The sequence below is a fragment of the Panthera onca genome, chromosome A3 (assembly GCF_046562875.1).
Source record: "Panthera onca isolate mPanOnc1 chromosome A3, mPanOnc1 haplotype 2, whole genome shotgun sequence".
Taxonomy (NCBI): domain Eukaryota; kingdom Metazoa; phylum Chordata; class Mammalia; order Carnivora; family Felidae; genus Panthera; species Panthera onca.
The window spans coordinates 22303952-22324790 of record NC_138341.1 but is presented as its reverse complement, the minus strand read 5'-3'; the positions used below and the strand labels follow the sequence as shown (position 1 = coordinate 22324790).

The following is a 20839-nucleotide window of genomic DNA, read 5'->3' as shown; positions in this document are numbered from 1 at the left end:
CAAAACTTGGGAATGGGGACATCTCCTGTAAGGTGGTGTGGGAAGACCTCTCTGAGGAGGAAACATCTGAGCAGAGACGGGAAGGAAGGAAGCCACACAAGACCAGAACACAGGAGACCATACTCTCTTCATTGGTTCTCCTAGTACCTGGCACACTTTGTCACACGTCAGCAAAATTTAAATAAATAAAGGTTCAAGAATATGACATTCTGGAAGGCTGGCCACTTGTGGCCAATATTCTTCATATGTATCCTATACGTTCAAGAATAGTTACATCTTCAGGCAAAACTACTTTTTAGCCACAGACTGGTTTACCAGGAAAAGATAGGATTAGTAGCCAAAATCAGTTAAAAAAAAAAAAAAAAGTTTCAAGAATAATTCAGCTTTCATTCCCTTAAATAAGCCCTTTGTCTACAAATTTAGGGTTGGGAACCACATAATGAAGTTTTAGTTGGGAGGCTAAGTTCTTTTTACAGAGCTGGAAAGAGATATCACTAAGTTGGTTTGGAAATGACTCTCATTTCTGTAAATGTGACCCACACAAATGCTGAGAAGAACAGATACGGTTGAAGAATACAGGCAGTAGGAATAATAAATAATGAACTTTAATTGGGCAATAATAGTACAATTCCCCATTATAGAGATAGAGGCATCCAGTGTGTCAGAAGCTTGCAGCCAAAAGACGAAAGGATGGAACGAAAAAAGCCAAAAAGCGACATATTCCTTGACTTTTGGCTGGAGCCCGGATAGGGTGACCTCTTTGGTCAAAAGACTTCTCATCCCTGTTTCACTAGGTCATTCCTTCCCTTGGTATGAATCATCTCTGAGAATCTAACAAACACATCATTGTCAAGAAGCTAAAAGCAATTGATTAGTTGTTCTGATAACACCTGTCAGTGAAATAACTCAGAGCACAAAACCCAGGCATTTAAGGAGTTGACAAGTATTATTAAACCTGTTTTGCAAGAGAAGAAGCTGGTTCAAAGAGGGAAAAGCTGTCAAAGGTAATACATCAGTAAGCGGCTCAGGCCTGCTGCCTTGCACAACGAGGCTCTAACCTCATGGCCTCTCAAGGCCCAGAAGACTGAGGGGCCATCTCTGAACAGTTAGCAGTGTTTTCTCCTGTGCAACTTTAAAATGTGACATTTTTAAAGCTACTAATTTGTTTTAAATTCAAATATATTTCTTATGACTGGTTTTCTCTGTTTGGGTTTTCTCCCCCATTCAGAAATACACCGTTCTTAATTTTTAAATGGTAGCAATGGTGTATTAACTACCAGTACTGCTCCCTCTTTAGTTTCCTTTGAGCAATTTAATTTGTCTTTGGCGCGCCCTGCTAAACCTTATGTTTGAATTGGGGCGAATCATAGCAATGCTTTCATCGAGGGGATGGTGCCTTGTGTAGATCCTTTCTTGAACCAGACCTTAATTTCATGATATTTCATAAGAGAGAGGAAAGCCTAATCCAAGGTAAGTGAGGATTTATAACTCAGAAATGCTTCTGCCTATCGGCAACTGTAACTAACTTTCTAGTGCTTTCCACTCCAGTTCGTTTACCCTTAAAAAAATAAGCAGTAAACTGTCTTAGTCTGGGTTCAAGAGAAAGGGCACAAGACAAAGGCTTCAGTGCACATAAACTGTGCGGGTCTGTAATCCAGGGAGCAAGAAAAGCCTGTACAAAGATACCTGACGTGTTCAACTGGTCGCTCGATGCTGCGGGACAGCCTGGGGAACCATAACAAAGAAACAGAAACCCCTGGAATGGAAAGACTGGCATTGGGCAAGGCTCAGTTGGGCAGGTGGCACCCGCAAGAAGCCAGCGGGAGCCCAGGAAGAAGTGGTGGCAGGGATGCAGGGAGGCCAGATGAATCTGAAGTAGTAACCAGTGGCCTCCCATAATGCACAGATATATTCTTGTTGCACATACCTCTCTGTTGAAGTATATAAAGTAAAACATGAACTTTTGCTCCCTCTCTCCACCCTTTTCATGGATGCTTGTCATTAACATTTCATTTTCTGCGCATTTACATATCCTGTAAGAACATGTACATACATCTTTTTATTTTAAAAAATCGTGAGTTGGGGAGGTCCCCTCTACTTGCTAGATGCTGCCCTGATTCATGAATCGCTTAATAAAGCCAATTTGATCTAAAAAAACAAACAAACATGAATCAGATCATACTAACCTCGTGCTCCGACAGGTTTTTGTTTGTTTGTTTGTTTTCACTCATGTATTACTTGCATCAGGGTTAGGTCTTACTACATTGTCAGCAAGTTGATTTTTGTCCTGTAGACGTATACTGGAAAATACCAATAGAACATTTGTTGAGGGGTGCCGGGGTGGCTCCGTCGATTGAGCTTCCGACTTCAGCTCAGGTCATGATCTCGCGGTTCGTGAGTTCGAGCCCCGCGTCGGGCTCGGTGCTGACAGCTCGGATTCTGTGTCTCCTTTTCTCTCTGCCCATCCCCCGCTTGTGCTCTGTCTCTCAAAAATAAATAATCTAAAAAAGATTTTTTTTTTAAATAGAACATTTGTTGAATGAATGCATGAATGAAGGAATGATACTATGAGTTCTAGTTACAGTTCCTGCTTAGAGGACAGGAGTGGCTGCTAATATTGGGAATGCAGTGGGCGAGGTCTGGTAGAACATGAAATTGTCATTGCCAGACAATTGAACATCCCTGCCGGTCTCCTTCCCTTTCATCAACACCTCCACGTCCGCAGTTCAGAAGTAAGAATGGATGCTACACAGGGGAGACAGAAAAGAGATGTAGGGGAGGAAAAATAATTTTCCCTCTACCCTTCTCAGTTCTTGGCTGAGACCCCAGGAATAAAAGATTAACAGGAGAAAAACAAGTTTACTGGCCTGCATCCCCCAGGTATACATGGGAAATACCCAGAGGAAAATGAGTAACTCCCCAAGGCGATTAGGAATTCAGGATTCTTAATAGGAAAGGGGGAGGAAGGAAGGAGGCTTCTTAGGGGGAGAGCAAATGGCTTAGGAAAGACGAACTAGCCCTCAGTAGAACAAATAGATAAGACAACATTTGTGACAACGTTTATCTGGGTGTGATGTTGACTTCTAGCCTCCTCTCCTGTGACAGGAGTCCGTCTTTGCTGGTGGATGAAACTCCTGGGGAGGGGATTCATGGCCATTGAGTCCTTTCGGGGGACTGGTCTGTAGGCAGATAAGGGCAGTTCAGAGAAAGCCTCTCCCTCCATTTGCTACTTTTCACGTGCTTACCACTCAACATAATCAATATACCGAAGTGGCGTATTTGGGCAGCATGTCTTGTCCCCCAGTCGTATTTTGGGGTGGCATTTCCTGCCACCCTTCAGAGACAAGGGAAAACTCTTTTAAAAATTCACTCAGTCAAATATTTTATCAGCCCCATGCTAAGTGGCGAGCCCTCCGGATAAAATGGAGAACATGACAGACTTGGTCCTTGTCCTCACACAGGGAAAGTCCACAGTTAAAGGAAGAAAGAAAGAAGAATAGGGCATAGATGCGGAAAGAAATGGGTAGGGTTCCAAAGGAGTGAGAAATTTCAGTGATGGCTAAATTAGTACAGTGCTTGTGTTAATATAAGTTGTTTAGAAAGGAGTTTAAATCCCAGCCATCTGCTCTCACGTCAAACACATACACACTGTACCCCCGATTTCACTCCTCCGTCCCATATATATACATCCCAATAATCATCTGCTGATGTATTTTTCATGATTTCCTACAGTCAATAATAAAAAAATATACCTGATTCAAACCAGTGAATTGTGACCCAGATCTAACTACGAATATAGTGGAAATCTTAAGTTTCTTTACCGACAGTCTTACTAATTAAGTTATTTGCCTGTTTTTAGCCACATTGGATATTTTTTTTTCTTTTTGAGGTTATGGATGTTGTTTGTAGCAGCATCAATAAGCCAAGAATTCACATACTCAGTCGCACAGATTACTCATCATTGCCTGTTCATAACAGAATCCTAAAATGTTTAAGATTTCTGATGCAAATCAAAATCTCATCATCACTTGTCATTGCTAAATTAAATGACAGGATAATAACATTACATTAAAACCATTTTTCTCTTGATTGAGTACCTTTTTCAGAAGTGAACCTTGTAGATGGATTTTTTTCATCAGTACTATAAATGCATTTAGAATAGGAGATAAAAATAGAATTGAAAGGGGAGGAGTGGAATAGAATGTTTTCAAATTATTGATGAGTCTCTTTTGAATCTCAAATAACCATATTTGACACTGCACTGCTTGGGAATGGAGTCATTTAGCCCAGTTTATTGAGATTTTTTAGAACCACATAAAGGAGGTGCACAGGTTGAACTTGGTCGTTCTCGACACAGTCACGTGTTCTTGGCATTAGCCATCAGTCATTCCATCGCAAACAGGCTGTTAGTGACCTGTAGGAATTGGCATTGTTCTGTTACTCTATAATTAGGAATAAGAACTGGTTTCAGAAAGATCACAGCGTAGGTGGGAAATGAATATAAATTACAAATCTGCCAGGACAGAGTAGGTTCTCAATTGACTTACTGTCGTGAACTGCTCTCTTGGCCTTTCTTTCCCATCTAAAGCTAATTAACCTTTTCGGTCACACCTGCCATCCTCCCATCTGGTCCGTCTAGCCCACTTCTTTGTGGCCACCCGGTCCTCGTGCCACTGGTGCCCATCTTCTTCACTTGCCCTTATACCAAGGGCTCTTTCCATTCTCAAGTCTTCTGTCCTTCAAAGATTTGTTTCTTCACATTTTCCACTTTGATGTAATGAAAATCATATCCTGGAGAAAACCTTTTACCCTGACTTTTTGTCTCCTTTAGTACTACCCTCATTAGGCAGTAACAGGTCAGTAAAAAAATCCTTAGCTCTTGGAGAAGTCCCTAAAAATGCAGACGGAAACAAGATTGGCTAGGAGTTGACAATAGTTGAATCTGGGTGATGAGTGCATGGGGGTAGAGAAGTTAATATACTGTTTTCTCTAGTTTTGTATGTTTGAAATTTCCTATAGTAAAAATTTTAACCTAGGTTCTTTAGACTCCGTTTTTTGTTTTTGTTTTTTAATAGATGCTGTTTTTGAGTCAGTACATGAAATGGGCGGTAAACAGGAGGGACTGGGGCTAACACCTGATCCTGTCACTGAAATGCCCCACTCCCACCCCACCTGCAAGGAAACAAGTGTGATTCCTTAGTGCCTAGCATTGAAACTTCCTCCTTCTCCGTAGGTCCTGAACATGGGTACCAGAATCCTGCTACACTTCCTACCTCTTGTTAAAGTGACCAGATCTATCTGTACAGAAACACACATTAACTTGGTCTCATTTATCAAGTCCCATGGTGAATTAAGGTCTGTGCTGGGGGCACTGAGAAGCAGGAATCTGAAGTTACCTCCCTCCAAAAGCTCCCCATCATGGAAAACAAAGGCACCTACGAACACCCCTGATGCAGTACAGACACTAGGAACTGTCATCTGAAGTGGAGCTTCAGTAGCGTGGCTGTGGGACTGTAGGGAAGTAAAGAATCCCGTCAGCAGATGCGTTCTAGAAGGTGATGCCAACCACTGAGTGCTATCGCTTTTTTATGTTTGCTTATTTTTGAGAGAGAAAGACAGAGGGAGTGCGAGCCAGGGGAGGGGCAGGGAGAGAGGGAGACACAGGATCTGAAACGGGCTCTGCGCTGACAGCAGAGAATCCAGTGTGGGTCTTGAACTCATGAACCATGAGATCATGACGTGAGCTGAAGTCAGACGCCGAACCGACTGAGCCACCCAGGCACCCTGAATGTTACCTTAAAGGAAAAGATAATCTCTGCTTCTGATTGCTAAGACTAGAGCTCCTTCAGAGAACCTTCCTTCTCTCTTCTGAAGAACTTAAAGTGATTGCAGTTACCAATGTGCCTTTTTTTCCTTCTCTTTTTAAATTATGATAGCCTTACTTCTCGTTTGCCCAAAACTGGTGAAACCATTCATGGACATAAGTTTTTTATTGGCTTTGGAGGGAAAGGTGCCAACCAGTGTGTCCAAGCTGCTAGGCTCGGAGCAAAGACATCCATGGTGTGCAAGGTAAGTGTAAACTACAGTGGAGAGGCTCCTAGAGGCAAGAGTCTGTTTTCAAGATTTGAGTTGTTTTTATTTTTTAACCGTTTGAAAGTGAACAATTCAGTGCCATTGAGTACATTCCCAGTGTTGTTGGACAACCACTATTCTCTTTAGTTCCAGAACAATTCTATCATTCCAAAGTAAAATTCCTTACCATTAAGCAGTTTCTCCCCATCCCCCCCCCACCCCACTCCCACCCCCAGACCCTCACCACCACCATCTGTCTCTGTGGATTTATCTATTTGGATATTTCCTAGAGATGGAATCCTAGGATACGCGACATTTTGTGTCTGGCTTATTTCACCTAACGTAGTATTTTCAAAGTCCATCTACCTTATAGCATGTACTATTTTTTTTCCTTTTGTGGCGGAATAATATCCCATTGTACATACCATTATCTGTCTATCCATTTGTCTGTTGATGGACACTTGAGCTGTTTCCACCTCCTGACTATTGTGAATATGCTGCTGGAAACATGCATTTACATGTACTTATGTACTTGCTTTTGAGTATCTGGTTTGTTCTTTTTTTTTTTTTTTTTTTTTGGTAGTTCCTTGTTAAAGATTTAAACAGGAGAGGATAATCTTCCTTGTCCTTTAGATTGCTTTCTACCTCCGTGTGTCCTCTGGGAAGTAGCAGGCCTCAAATAACTTAATTATGCACGTCTTTAACTTGCTGGGCTTCCAAGTGAAGGATGAGAAGTGAGAGGAATTCGCCTGCCCCACTGAGTTTCTGTATGCCAGCTTCTGAACGACAGAAGTTAATCCTGCTTTTAGCAGTTTTCGCTGCAACACAGCTCTTGGAAAGTCGGTGTAATAACTTGTGATTCACTCGTGTAGCTCTTAAGTTATTTCTTCTAATGCTAGCCCTTGGATCAGAAAGGAATCTGGGCTTTACTGAACTACCCATAACTAATTTTTAGGCATAATTCTTTTTGCAGGAATATAAGGAAATGGTATGTAAAATATCCCCTATTTCTATCCATCCGTCTGAAATTATTTGAAAATAAGACAAAATTGGCTGCCAGAGGTTCAATGTTTGCATGTTTAATGAAATTTTAAGGTGCTTGCATCACTGGTGTAACAAAAAAGATAATTTACTTTAGAAAAGCTAGACTCGGTCTACACAGTAAAAGATAAGAGGAATCTGAGAAATTTAAAAGAATGAGCCCTCTCCTGTAGGCTGGGTCATTTTTACCAAAATGTCTCTGAAATGTCACTTCCCAGTGCACACAGAACTCTTCTCTCCATGGGAGTCTTTAAATGATGTACAAACGATAAGCGATTATCATTTCATCTGCTAATGAACTGCAGTTTTATTTCTAATTTATGATTAACACGATATAATTCTCATCTGGCTGTTTGGTCAAAAACATCACATGAAGCACAAGATTCAAAGTAAGAAACCCTCGTTTGCTAAGGTTGAACTCTTGATAGATTTTAAGTGTCAATCATCCATGAATTATTGATGACCCATTACATGCTAGGAATTGTGGGGCGAGGAGAGGGAGCTGTAGGCCTGACCTCTCCTGTACTTGATTAGAAATGAAGGGTTTGGGGAGTCATCAGATGGTGCTGACTTAACAGGGGCTTGGGAACTGGAAAGAGGACGATATTTCCTGGCTGGGAAAACGTGGACAGAGAATGGGTATTGGAAGCAAAGTACCAAAAATGGCTGCTCTGGGAAGAGAGGAGTTCCCTAGAGCGGAGCCGTAAAAGGAGAGATTAGAGAACCCCTCTTGGAAGCTTCATAAATGCTATTCATGTAGCCATGAAAGTCAAAATTGGATGTCCCCTGGGATCTCATCCAACTCGAAGATTGAGATTGGTGTTATTTTGGGTCTGTTGAATTTGAGGCAAAGAGAAATGCAAAATAGAAATATTTGAGTTGTGGAAGTGAACTTGGGAAGTGAATCATGCAACCATCAGGAGTGGATGTGAGAGGAATAGACAGCAGAGGGCTGTATTTGGGGAAATGTTACAGTTAGGAGTTTGATAAAGCAGTGGTGCTGTCTTATTCCAGTCCGTGTATGACAGTTTGTGTTAGCACCTGTGCAGTTTGGAAAGTGCTTTATATCTACTGTGCCCCTGATGCAGTCATCTGCTGTCCAGCCCCGTGCTAGGCTTCAGCATGGGTATCTGTACAGAGAGGATAAGAAAGCATGGCTTCAGCCAAAACCCATACGGGGTGCTTTTGCTTAGATAACCTGGAACCTTTAGACACACATTTCTTTAGCTTAATGTTCTTAGACTTCTCTATATATCTGTACATGTCTATAGATATATGTAGATAGATAGGTGATGTATTTGATACAGGTATAGATATGGATATAGATATAGATATAGACTTTTTTTTAAGTAGATTTCATGCCCAGCGTGGAGCCCAACGTGGGGCTTGAACTCACAACTCTGAGATCAAGACATGAGCTGAGACCAAGAGTCAGACACTTAACTGACTTTACAGTATTCTTAGACCTGTTAAAGAGAAAAATATCTTAGGGGTGCCTGGGTGGCTCAGTTGGTTGGGCATCCAACTTCAGCTCAGGTCATGATCTCACAGCTTGTGGGTTTGAGCCCTGCCTCAAGCTCTGTGCTGACAGCTCAGAGCCTAAAGCCTGCTTTGGTCTCTGTGTCTCCATCTCTCTCTCTGCCCCTCCCCTGCTCATGCTCTTTCTCTTAAAAATAAACAAACATTAAAAAAAATTTTTTTTAAGAAAAATTGGTGCGCCTGGGTGGCTCAGTCGGTTAAGTGTCCAAGTTCAGCTCAGGTCATAATCTCACAGTTCGTGAATTCGAGCCCCACATCAGGCTCTGTGCTGACAGCTCAGAGCCTGGAGCCTGCTTCAGATTCTGTGCCTCCCTGTCTCTGTGCCCCTTCCCCGCTCACGCTATGTCTGTCTGTCTGTCTGTCTCTCTCTCTCTCTCTCTCAAAAATAAACATTAAAAAAAAATTTTTAAGAAAAATATCTTTTATAGTAGAAGGTATCATTATCCATTAATCTTGATATTTTTTCCATTGGTGAAGTATTTTCTTATTAAGCAAATTAGCCAACCTGCTGTATAGCAGTTTTTTAAAGATGACGACTTTCAAGTGGAAACCAAAATCATGACATTACTCCAGATAAAAATGAAGAGATGGAGCAAAAGAAAAACAGGTAGAAAATTTCCTACAGTTTTCTTAGCAACATTTACTTACCTACTACTACCCTGCAACAAACTAAAATTCAAGCTCTGGTGAAGTAAGACTGATGGCACATGCAAAACATCTTCTTTTGAGCTCAGGGGAATTATTTGCCAAGATACTGTGATGAGGACTGTTAAGCAAGAGTCCGTCGATATGTATCCAGCACAACGTATAATAATGAAACACTTCAAGTTGTTAAGAGTTGTACAGTCAGTACTCAACTGAGTCGTGGGCCCAAGGCCACAGTCGAAGGATAACTGGAAATGATATTTTCAGATTAAAAATCTAGGCAGATATCATAGAAAACGAAAGGCTTCTTGGCAGGGCAGAGTCTGTTAGAATACCTTTCATAATACCTGATTTTTGTGTTTCCTCTTCCACCATTCCATTGAAGATAAATGTTGGAGGAGGAAGTTGTTTCTAGATATCCAAAACTGGCTGCTAGGGAGGACCTTGGGAGAATAAAGAGTTCAAGTTGTGGTTGCCTGGAATGAGCCCAAAGACCCTGCTTCTTGTGCGGTGGAAAGGAACCCTGAGCAGGCAAGGACCCAAATAACCCCGATCTCAAATCAGCCAACTGGGAGGACCCTCAAGGACCCTGGTCTTGCTTTCCTCAAACATGACATTATCAAAACTCACTAGGTCCATCTGGCTGGCTCATTTGGTAGAGCATGTGACTCTTGATCTTGGTGTCATGACTTAAGCCCCACATTGGGCATAAAGCTTACTTAAAAAAAAAAAAAGACAGGGCACCTGGGTAGCTCAGTCAGTTGAGCGCTGACTTCAGTTCAGGTCATGATCTCACAGTTTGTGAGTTCAAGCCCCACATCGGACTCTGTGCTGACAGCTCAGAGCCTACAGCCTACTTCAGATCCTGTGTCTCCCCCTCTCTCTCTGCCCCTCCCCAACTCACGCTCTCTCTCTCTCCCTCAAAAAGAAAATAAATATTAAAAAAATTTTAATGAAAGTAAAAAGGTAAAAGAAAAAAAAACTAATAAAAACAGCTGTGTGTTTTCCCTGAGGAATGGGCAGATATTAAGCTCTGTGACAGAGGCAGTATATTAGAGCCACGCATTCAAGGTCTGACCCTCAGGCATCCTGCAAACTGTCAGTGGTCTGGACAGTACAGAAATTGAGAATAAGCAATTAGAAATATTTATAGCAATTTCACAGAGGAATTTTATAGCTGTTGAATATAATAGTAATAATAAATTAAGCCTTGTATTTTGTAGGATTTTTTTCTGTTTTTATTTGTTATATTTTATGGAATTATTAGTCCACAATGGATTGAAAATGAAAAAAGAAAAAAAAAACTGAGCCTTCACTACAGCTGGTTTGAAAAGCAGTATATTAGAGTACTCATCATCTTAACCAAAAAGGTACCTTGTCAGTTAGATTACTGTGGGACAGTCAACTGTGCAGTAAGATTTAGTTTTCAAAGATCAAAAATTAGTCACCATCCCTTTCCAAGTAATCCCATTCCAGGAATGAAGTGAAATTTGTCCTTTCCTGAGCTCTGCTGTAGGACAACTGGCTAGAACTAATGGTTATATTGATTGGAATGCTTGGCCACATGTCCAAACACAGGGTACCCTATGACCCTAACCAAATAATGTGTGTCTCATATAGGAAGAATGGAAGAAATAATTGGGTTACCACCAACTCACCTCCACTCTTGGATAAGCAGGCCTTATGCTTATGCTGATTGTAGCATTAATTCTGTATGTTAAGGGCCATTATGAAGCTAAACACCCATTTAGATAGGATTTAAACCACCAGCTAGCTTAAACAAGTGGAATCGTATATATTCTTCTTTCCTCTTTTAGGCAAAGCCACAAGGAACAAGTTAAAAAAAAAATAATATTCTGAGGGACTTATTCAAAAAAGCAACTGCCAGGTTTTGTCATAGGACAACAAATGCATATTAGTATCCCTAACCTGCTGTTCATTAGGACTTTCGGGACTGAAATGTCACAGAATGTCTTGAGTCACAAATATTAAATTGTGTTCAACTTCATTTGAGTGTTAATTATGTTTTTGTGCACTCTACCTTTGAAAGTTGGCAATCTGTTTTAATATATGTGATAAATTTCTTAGCAGAATATTCAACTTCATGTGACCTTGAGTACGGTATCTTGGTCCTCTAGGTTTTATTTTCCTCAACTATGTGTTGATGGATAGAATTACTAGATGTTTTCTACCATCCAAGGATTCCAAGAAGCCCATTTCTCAGCCATTTTGAAATGTGGATGTTTGTTTGTTATAAATGTAGTGCTAACTGAAGTTACCTTCCTCAGCATTAGGTCACGGTTCTGGACTATGGAAGCCATGACTGGCTCTCCCTCAATGCAGAGAGCCTTCTCGGTGGTAAGAGTGAAGGAAATATCTCAGTAGCCTTAGCTGGAGGAAATGTTCTTGCTCCTGATACAGCCAGCCCTTTTGTTTTCCGTGATTCTAATTTACATCTCCCTATAGCTGCATTATCCAAGATGGTAGCCACTAGCCACGTGCAGCTAGATTTAAATGTAATTAAAATAAAAGTGTAAATTGAGTTGCTCAATCATACTGGCTGCATTTCAAGTGCCTGTTTCGGGCAGCACAGTTAGAGAACGTTTCATCCTTGCAGAAAGTTCTATTCAGCTGCATTGCTCTACAGTCTTCAGGGTAGAGCTAAGCCTGGGATTTCCTGAAGAGCCTCTCGGGTTCTAGGAGTTGCCTTAGCATAAGTGCAAGTAGTTGTCCATAATTGCCAATGACCTGGCTTCTTTCACCTGGAACAGGCTCCCTCAGACTATGGTTTTCCCAGAATCCTTCTACCCAAAAGTGGTTTTCGCAGAACCCTTTTACCCGAAAGTATTTCACTGCTACTATCTGAAAGGATAGTGTAGGAGTGTAGGAGTGCCTTCAAGAGGGCTGTTTAGGAGCAAAACCTTCTATAGACCCTTTTGGCAGCCACTGCTAGGAGAGTCTGAGTGCCTGTGGTCACATCCCTTTAAGAATGATAAGATAGGGGCGCCTGGGTGGCTCAGTTGGCTAAGCATCTGACTTCAGCTCAGGTCACGATCTTGCGGTTCGTGAGTTTGAGCCTCCCCCACTGTCAGCCTGCACTCACAGCTCAGAGCCTAGAGCCTGCTTCGGATTCTGTGTCTTCCACTCTCTCTCTACCCCTCCCCTGCTCTCTTTCTCTCAAAAATAAACAAACATTAAAAAATTTTTTAAGAATGATAAAATAGGCCCAAGAAAATAAAGAGGCAACTAAGATGACCAAATACTTATGAACACATTTCACGTACAGGGCTTGAGTCTTGCTAAGCTAGAGTCTCCAATAAGCTTTAGGAAGGCTAGACCTTTAGGGAGATTGTTTAGGCAAACAACATAAGATGATATTCAATTAAATGTTTAATGGTATCTATTAGGAATGCTCTAGGAGTTTAGGAAATGAGAGCATTAAGAAGGGCTAGAATAGGGAAGGTAGGCTTTAAGTTGTGCTTGAAAAACAGGTAAGGTTTGATTAGGTGGAGAGAGGAAAGGACTTCCAAGTTCTCAGAAGGCAAGGAAATAGACACGACTGAATTGTATTCACCTTGTGTTTTAACACAAATGATCATACCAAGTTAACAGTGCTTTTCTACTGACCACTCTGTAGAACAGAGAAATCCAACTACTTTTGCCAAATAAGAGTGTTAGAAAGAGAAGCCAGCAAAGCAAGGGGGAGCGAGCCTAGCCACGTGAAAATGAGACCAGAGTCAGCAAACACAAGCGCAGCAATCTTTGTAGCTTTACGATACCTTGATCCCAGTGTTGGACCCTGATGGGCCCCTCGCCCCCAGCAGATTCTGTAGGCGACACTCCTCCGTGTTCCCACTTAGCTGACTTCCCACCCCAGCGCCAGGCAGGACTGTGCTCTCCCTTTTCATTTCTTCCACGCAGAGCTTTACGCGCACTGTCCCAGCGGGCCGAGGCTGGAGTCATTGCAATCACCTGGTGCGCCTGCCTCGGTCTCACCTGCACAGGGCCTGGTTCAATTGATGTGGCGTGTAACCCGAGCACCCGGATGTCTGTAAACTCCTCGGGAGCTACCGATGCACAGCGAAGGCTGAGAACTATCTGTTTCCTACCTGCCAGAGAGAACCACCCCGTCCCACCCTACCTAGCTCAGGTGGAACAATTTGCAGCAAAATATAAAGCATTTTAATTAGCTCGATAATGGCAGAAACAAATTCGATTCCAAGTTTCCTGACTTCCACACGCACTATTTTGCTTCACGGCCAAGATACTTACACTTCAAGTTCTCTTGCCAGGTTGATAAGCAAAATGTGACCGGGAAAACAGGGAAGACTCCAGAGACACCTATGAAGGTTCCTTTATGACATTATTTCACGTCCTTTTTATTTCAAGGACCTTCCCTTTGCATCATTCACTGTGATTTTCAAGGTAGCGTCACTCAGCTGTCAGTGGTAATCATTGCAGGACACCTGCTTGGGTTCTGTTCCTGTGACTCCTGGTTATCAGTGTCCAGCGACTGGGGAAGAGGCTTACATTCGAGTCAGAAGTAAGCACAGGGGATGGGGAAGTGTTCACTTCGCTCCACCTTTTTTAAAGGAAATCCAGCAGAATAAATGATTGTGTAAGAGGTTCGAGGATGGAGAAATCGGGAAAATGGCGTTCTTTTAGTATTACACAGCACAAGGCATCTGTGCGACTCTGTAATGCAGAAAGAAAGGACTCAGATCTCTTGCCTTTTTGTCTACATTTCGATGTAATATGTATGTCTAAGACACAGACATCCTCCCAGTTGGCTCTGTTATTCTTGTGGAAGCAACGGGATACATGGTTACGTTAAACAGCATTAGTTACACCATTAATGGAGATGTTACGTTTTTATTATAATAATAGTAATGCAGTCTTATTTTTTAAATAATTTAATGCACCCACAGGCTTGCTTCCATGATCAAGTGCTCTTCTGTTTGAAAATAGGGAGCAACAGGAAGAATTGGAAGCATCAGGGAGAACCAGATGGACAGGAAAGTAGTTTATAAGATTGAATCCAAGAAGCAGGAGCCCTGCCCCTCCCCGCAAGGGAAGCCGCCCTGGTAGCAGCAGTAACTGCCATGGTGATGATGAGGATGGCGACGACAATGATAATGACAGTGATAGCACCAAGCCATTATTTAATCCTTTACGGTTTTAAGCACACTTCATGCATGTTATTTTATCCTCACAGGTGCTGTGACTTTCCAGATAAGGAAACTGAGGGCAAGAGGCAGTTAAAAGCAACCTTCCCAGGGGCGCTTTGGTGGCTAAGTCAGTTGAGCGTCCAACTTCGCCTCAGGTCATGGTCTCAACCATTCGTGAGCTCGAGTCCTGCATGGGACTCTCTGCTGTCAGCACACAGCCCACTTTGGATCCTCTGTCCCCTCCATCCTCTCTCTGCCCCACCCCAGCTCGCACTCTCTCTGTTTCTCTCTCTCTCTCTCTCAAAAATAAACATTTTTTAAAAAAATGTGGCTTGCCCAAAACCACACAGGCGGTGTGAGGGCACTTCTGACTTCCATGACACAAGTGCAAAGGTCGTCTTCCTGTTCTCAGGCTTCTTATCACTCCTTTTACTTTGTAATGTATCTCCACAACCCAAATGCAAAGTTAACAGGGCTAAGGTTGACTTCTGTAAATCCTCAGCAGTGCTGTTACTTTTCCATTATTTTTTAGTTACGAGATTTTTATTTTTGTCATGGGAATATCAAAGAAGGCAAAAGCAAAGTATTTTGTTTCACCTCTCACGTAGAGCTTAGAACACCAGCCAACAGGTTTGCCAGGAAGTCACTATTGGAATAAATCTGGAACCATAACCGTCAGCAAGGGACGCAGCCCATCAGGTGATTCCCCAAGCAGAAGAAGACAGCTACTGCAGCCACTAAAATACCACTGCAGCAAGTCTGAGCAGGCCGTCCCTTCCTCATTATGCCTCGGATGCGCCTGATATTCCACTTGGTGTGACGGGTGTCTCTGTACGCCTTCTTTTCCCTGCAGTATTATCAGTTTCTTGAAGGCAAAGCCAAATGTTTTGGGGTTGCCTCCTCCTCTCCAACAATTCTCCCTAATCCCTGCACTTCCAAATGTTTATATCATCACCACCATTTATCAGACATGCCTTTGGTGTTCACCTTAAACAGATTTTGCCTGTATTAAACTGATAGGAAAGGGGAGAAGTTTCTTTGCTCTAATTTGTACCGGGCCCCACATGCTGAGGAATGGCCTTCCTTTAATCCCTACAATATTCTTGTAGTGATGCTTTCCCCAACTATATCACATCTTTTTTTTTTTAATGTTTATTTATTTTTAGAGACAGCAGGGAGGAGCAGAGAGAGAGGGAGAGAGAGAATCCCAAGCAGGCTCCGCACGGTCAACACAGGACCTGACGCAGGGCTCGATCCCATGAACTGTGAGATCATGACCTGAGCTGAAATCAAGAGTTAGATGCTTAACCGACTGAGCCACCCAGGCGTCCCTCCCAACTATATCACATCTTGATTGCCCATGGGAGAGAGTTAAATAATGTTTAAAAACAGATGAGAAAACAGTTTGTTTCTGGTATGAATCTTTGACCTAAGAAATGGGATGCTTTGGTAGATAAATGGCCAGCCTCCCACCAAGAAAACCTTTGACAAATGACCTCCCTCCACCGGGCACTCTCCCCCACAGCAGTGCTTTATAGTGGACACTCTTCTTTGTAGAGACAGGAATTCTGCTCATAAGAAATTATTATATATTATTTGAGATTATTGCCTACTCAGCATTTCTACCAGAAAAGCAGCACAGGGAAAAGTGTTCTTTGAGAAAGAAGCTCTCGGAGGAGGCATTTAAATTGGGTCAGCAAACTACCGCCCATGGAGCAAATCTTGCCTACCATGTGTTTTTATAAAGTTTTACTGGAACACAGCTACATCCATTTGTTTACAGATTTTCTTCGGCTGCTTTCACACTACAACAGCAGAGCTGAACCGCTGCAAAAGAGACCATCTGACCAACAGTGTCCGAACTATTACCCATCCGGCCTTTTATGGAAAAAAAAATTTTCCAACCCCTGATCTAGACCATCCAAAATCTTACCGGGAAATTGTATCTTCACTCATTGAGGAACTTGACCCAAGTAAGCTCCTAGGTTTCTTTCTATCGATATATCCAGAGGGGAACAATTTTCTGTGGAAAGGGAGAACTCACCAGGAGTGGCCGAGACCCAGACAGATACATGATCCAATGACGCGGTGCTCACCTGCAGGACAGAAAAGTAGTTCAGGAGTGAAGCCTAAAAGCCTACGGGTGCCGAGAAGGTAACATAAATTGCAATAGGCCTTGTAGGGGCTGTGGTCAACTAGACAGCATGGACTCACTCACCTTTGGGGCAGATCCAGCTGGGTTCCCTTGCAGGAATGTGGGCCCAGCGTTACCAGAACATCTGAATTTTCAGGACCTCCTGGAAACTTGTTTTTGTGAAGCCTCCTAATACTTAAATGGTGACAGCTGATTAAAATTTAAAATACAATGGGAGAAAACAACTATAACACTGTATGTCAACTATACTGGAATTAAAATCATAAAAATAGGAGGGCATCCACACAAAAACCTGCACATGAATATTCACAGGAGCCTAAATTTATAATTACCCAAATTTGGAAGCAACCCAAGATGTCCTTCGGTGGGTGAATGGATAAAGTGCAGAACGTCCATACCATGGAAATTTTTCAGCACTAAAAAGAAATGAGTGATCAAGCCATAAAAAAGACATGCAGGAAACTCATATATTTACTAAGTGAAAGAAGCCCGTCTTAAAAGGTTACATATTATATGATTCCAATGATAACGGCATTCTGGAACAGACAAAACTATGGAGACAGTAGAAAGATCAGTGGTTGCCAAGGACTTGGAGGGAGAGAGGGATGAATAGGCAGAGCACGAAAGGCTTTCAGGGCAGTGAATCCATCTGGATAAGATTGTAATGGTGGATAAGTGTCTATACATTTGTCAGAACCCATAGAATGTACAACACCAGAGCGAACCCTAATGTAAACTATGGAGTTTGGGTGATAATGATGTGTCAACCTAGGAACGATGGTTGTAACAAATCTGCCACCCTAATTATGTTGTATATGAATGGAAGAGGAGTGAGTGTCCAAGGAAAAACTGAAAGATCACTAGCAGAATGCATGCTGGGACTCAAGAACAACAGACTTTCACTATACCAAGTTACCCAAGTTAGCGACAGCTTTTTAAATTCCCCCTTCTCTGCCCCCATCCCATGTCAAAGAAGACTCTAAAATACCAGGCAAGTCATGACAAAGATGCCCTCATTTATAGTGAAGTACAAACAACTGAGATTCTTCATAAATATTGAGGGCCGTTGATGGTGGACAGCACAGTGGTGATTTCCACAGGAACAGATCAAAATGAGAGCAAAGTGATTGAACTTGGGACAGTCATTTAATGCTTCACGTTTTAGGTTGGATGCAAGTGGAACATTAATATATAACAATTATTTGGGCTGAAATCAAGTCTAGCATCTTACATTAAGAAGATTAATTAGCTAATGTTTATAAAGTACTGTGCAGATATGCCCTTTTAAAATGCTAAGTATTCTAAAAACTACATTGTAGCATTTTACTAAATGTAAAAGATCTAACATTCATCATTTCTTTGGTACAGGTTGGCAAAGATTCTTTTGGCAATGATTATATAGAAAACTTAAAACAGAATGATATTTCTACAGGTAAAATTTCATCTTTTTTAAAGTTAGTTTTTATGACTTTCCTCTGGGATCTGGTTACAAGAAAAGTTGAATATAGAATAGAATTATTAGATCCTCCTCTGGTGGCCAGAGAATTTTTATGCACAGCTCTGTCTCATCTTGCTTAAATGTCGTTTGGTTAATTCTTTCATGTACATTCCTCCAGATGGAAATAAAATGATAGGAGATTACAAACCTTCATCTCATGGAAATGTTTCTAAAGCAGGTGACAAGAGAAAACAGGTGCTACATTCACAAAAGATATTTTAAGAAAAGTCATTGAATGTCATGGCTGGAAATGATCTTAGAAACCACTGAAGCCGATACCATTGTTGCACAAAAGAGAAACGAAGGCCAGATCAGTTCTCAATTTGTCCAAGAGCACACAGCTAGTTGGAGCTAGAGCCAGGAGTAGAATGCAGGTCTTTGGCTCCATTTCAAGGCTTTTTTGCCGCTGCCAGAGGCTGCCTGATCAACATTTCCATTTACGCTCCAGACCATAATGCTTCATGAGACACAAAGTTTATGAAGAAACACAAACAAGTGCATTGCATAGGTTTGACTTTAATCTCTCATCTGAAGCCTATCATTTCTTTCACTGAAGAAAAAAAGAAATGGTGGTCTAGAAAAATGCATGTGGATATGCTATGAGTAATTTGGGTGATTTGGCAGTGGGGGGGTCTGCTGGGTTGTTACTAATGCAGAACGAAGGTGCAACAAAGTAAAGACTTCTGTCTTCCTTGTTGTATAGGTGATGGGTATAAATTAGCGGTAATTAGTTATTTCTTTTATCATCCCAGATGGCTAAAGGTTAAAAAGCTTTTCCAGCGATTAGTAGTGCATTGAAATCGCTAAAATAGATTGTCCGTGCCAGGCTGTATATACATGATTGTAATTTCTTTTTTCTTTTAGAATTTACATATCAGACTCAAGATGCTGCTACAGGAACTGCTTCTATAATTGTCAATAATGAAGGTACGTGTTTCGCATATTAGAGTGTCATTTCAGGAAGCAGTTCATGTCCGGAACTAGAACAGAAGCATCAGTTTTTACTCTAATCCTATGGATTTCTTACTATGCCCACCAGTCTAAGGCCTAAAGTGTGGTCTTTCTAGTTTAAAAAATGAATGCTTCCCTTTATTTATACTTCCCAGGTTGATCATTTAAATATAAAATTGTCCATCCAATACATATGAAGTGTTATAGTTGCCTCAAAATAATATTTATATCCTATAATGTCCCATTACCCTTCACGTGAACTCAGAATTGATATTTGTCTCTAAAAGCAGTTAAGTATTCATCCATCATTTCAGTTATACTAGGTAAATAAATGTAAATAGATAGGTGCACAAGGAAGTTGATGAATCATATTTATAGAATATTTACTGAGCAAATGGCAGCAACTAATTACTTCCAACTTATCATTAGCATTCAATTTTGTCTGCTCTTTAAACGGCAATCAAATCTTAAAAGTCTATATATACAACCATGTCTGTCTGTCACAGGGCCTTGGCGACAGTTGAAACATTTGTCTTTAAAAACAGTAACTTCCCTTTACCCTCAAGTAAAGTTTTCATAATTTCTTCCCACTATTTTAAGTATAAAAAAACCTGCATAAGATTCTTGAATTCAGAATGACCCAGCATTCCAAGGGGCACCTAGGACAGAACCTAGTGCATTGTGGGCAGTGTGCACTGTGTGAAATTAGGATTTGTCAAAGTAACATCTTTTTTTTGTTTAAAGTTTATTTACTTTGAGAGAAAGAAAGGTTGGGAGCGGGGATGGGTAGAGAGAGGGAGAGAGAGAATCCCAAACAGGCTCCCTGCTGCTAGCCCAGAGCCCATTGTGGGGCTCAATCTCATGAACCGTGAGACCATGACCTGAGCCGAGATCAAGAGCCACTCAACCGACTGAGCCACCCAGGCCCATGCCCAGCCCCTGTCATAATTAGGTCTTTGATGTAGGATAGTTTCACACAATCATTTCTCACAGAAGATACAGAATATTCAGCTCTACTCCAGTGATCCCCAAGTTGCAATAACAATGAAAAAATGTATCCCACTTAAAGAAGATAATGTATCCCACTTAAAGAAGATAAAATTTGTCATTCTAACAATAGCCCGTGTTCATTACTTTAAGCTACGTCTTAAGTAATTATTGCCGCCTGTCTTAAACCTCTGTCTTAAACCTCTTTTTTGTGTTCTAGGGATATCTTTGAGTTCCATTTCTAGCCTATTCATGGAACAAGTTCCTGCCTTTTCCATACAAAGATACAGTTTTATATGACGTATTGAGTGCCTGTTATGATAGAACTTGTCTGATTTGTGTGTAGGATATGGTTATACCCTTGAGGATACAGATTGTCTTAGAGGAGCTAACACAAATACCCAGAGAGGGGACAGTCGGCTCTCATAAGTGAAGGAATGAATAGCAAGGTGAAGTCAGGAGTGCAGTCTTGACAAGTTGAGTTTGAGGCCGGAACGATCCAGCCAAATGGCAGTGTCTGTCAGACAGCTGTAGTCTAAGTCCTGCTGCTCATCAGCCAAGGCCGGGCCAGAAACATAGATTTGGGAGTCAGCAACCCAGAAGCAGCAGTTGACACTAGCAGAGAGAATGAGGTCACCGAAGGAGTAAAGGAAGGAGATATATTGCCTCTCAGTGTGTGTGGGTACGTTGAATTTTTCCAGTCCCAAGATTGGGTTTATGGTGAACCATCCCCACTTTTTTAAGTCCTCCTTGCGGCCAACAGACACATCTGCGGTAAGATGA

The 20839-nt window shown here is 41.6% G+C and overlaps 1 protein-coding gene and 1 long non-coding RNA gene across 8 annotated transcripts in view; one reads left to right on the top strand and one right to left on the bottom strand.

Annotated features, from left to right (window-relative positions):
- The window catches only part of RBKS (ribokinase), a 106076-nt gene that overhangs the window by 10350 nt on the left and 74887 nt on the right, over window positions 1-20839 (top strand). For all 5 annotated transcript variants that reach the window (XM_060651448.3, XM_060651475.3, XM_060651438.3 and 2 more), the window contains 3 exons: window positions 5937-6069; window positions 17989-18052; window positions 18983-19045. In XM_060651448.3, the coding sequence (XP_060507431.2) occupies window positions 5937-6069; window positions 17989-18052; window positions 18983-19045 (260 nt within the window). The remainder of the gene's footprint in view (window positions 1-5936; window positions 6070-17988; window positions 18053-18982; window positions 19046-20839) is intronic.
- Window positions 1-20839, bottom strand: part of LOC132690746 (uncharacterized) — a 37849-nt gene that overhangs the window by 5604 nt on the left and 11406 nt on the right. Inside the window, exons 6-8 of one of the 3 annotated variants that reach the window (XR_014137395.1) lie at window positions 16684-16794; window positions 16510-16561; window positions 9645-9740 (exon numbers count right to left, since the gene is read on the bottom strand). This is a non-coding gene — a long non-coding RNA (uncharacterized LOC132690746). Of the gene's footprint in view, window positions 1-9644; window positions 9741-14512; window positions 16562-16683; window positions 16810-20839 lie in introns of those variants that run through there. The other 2 variants (XR_014137393.1, XR_014137394.1) reach the window with 2 other exon arrangements.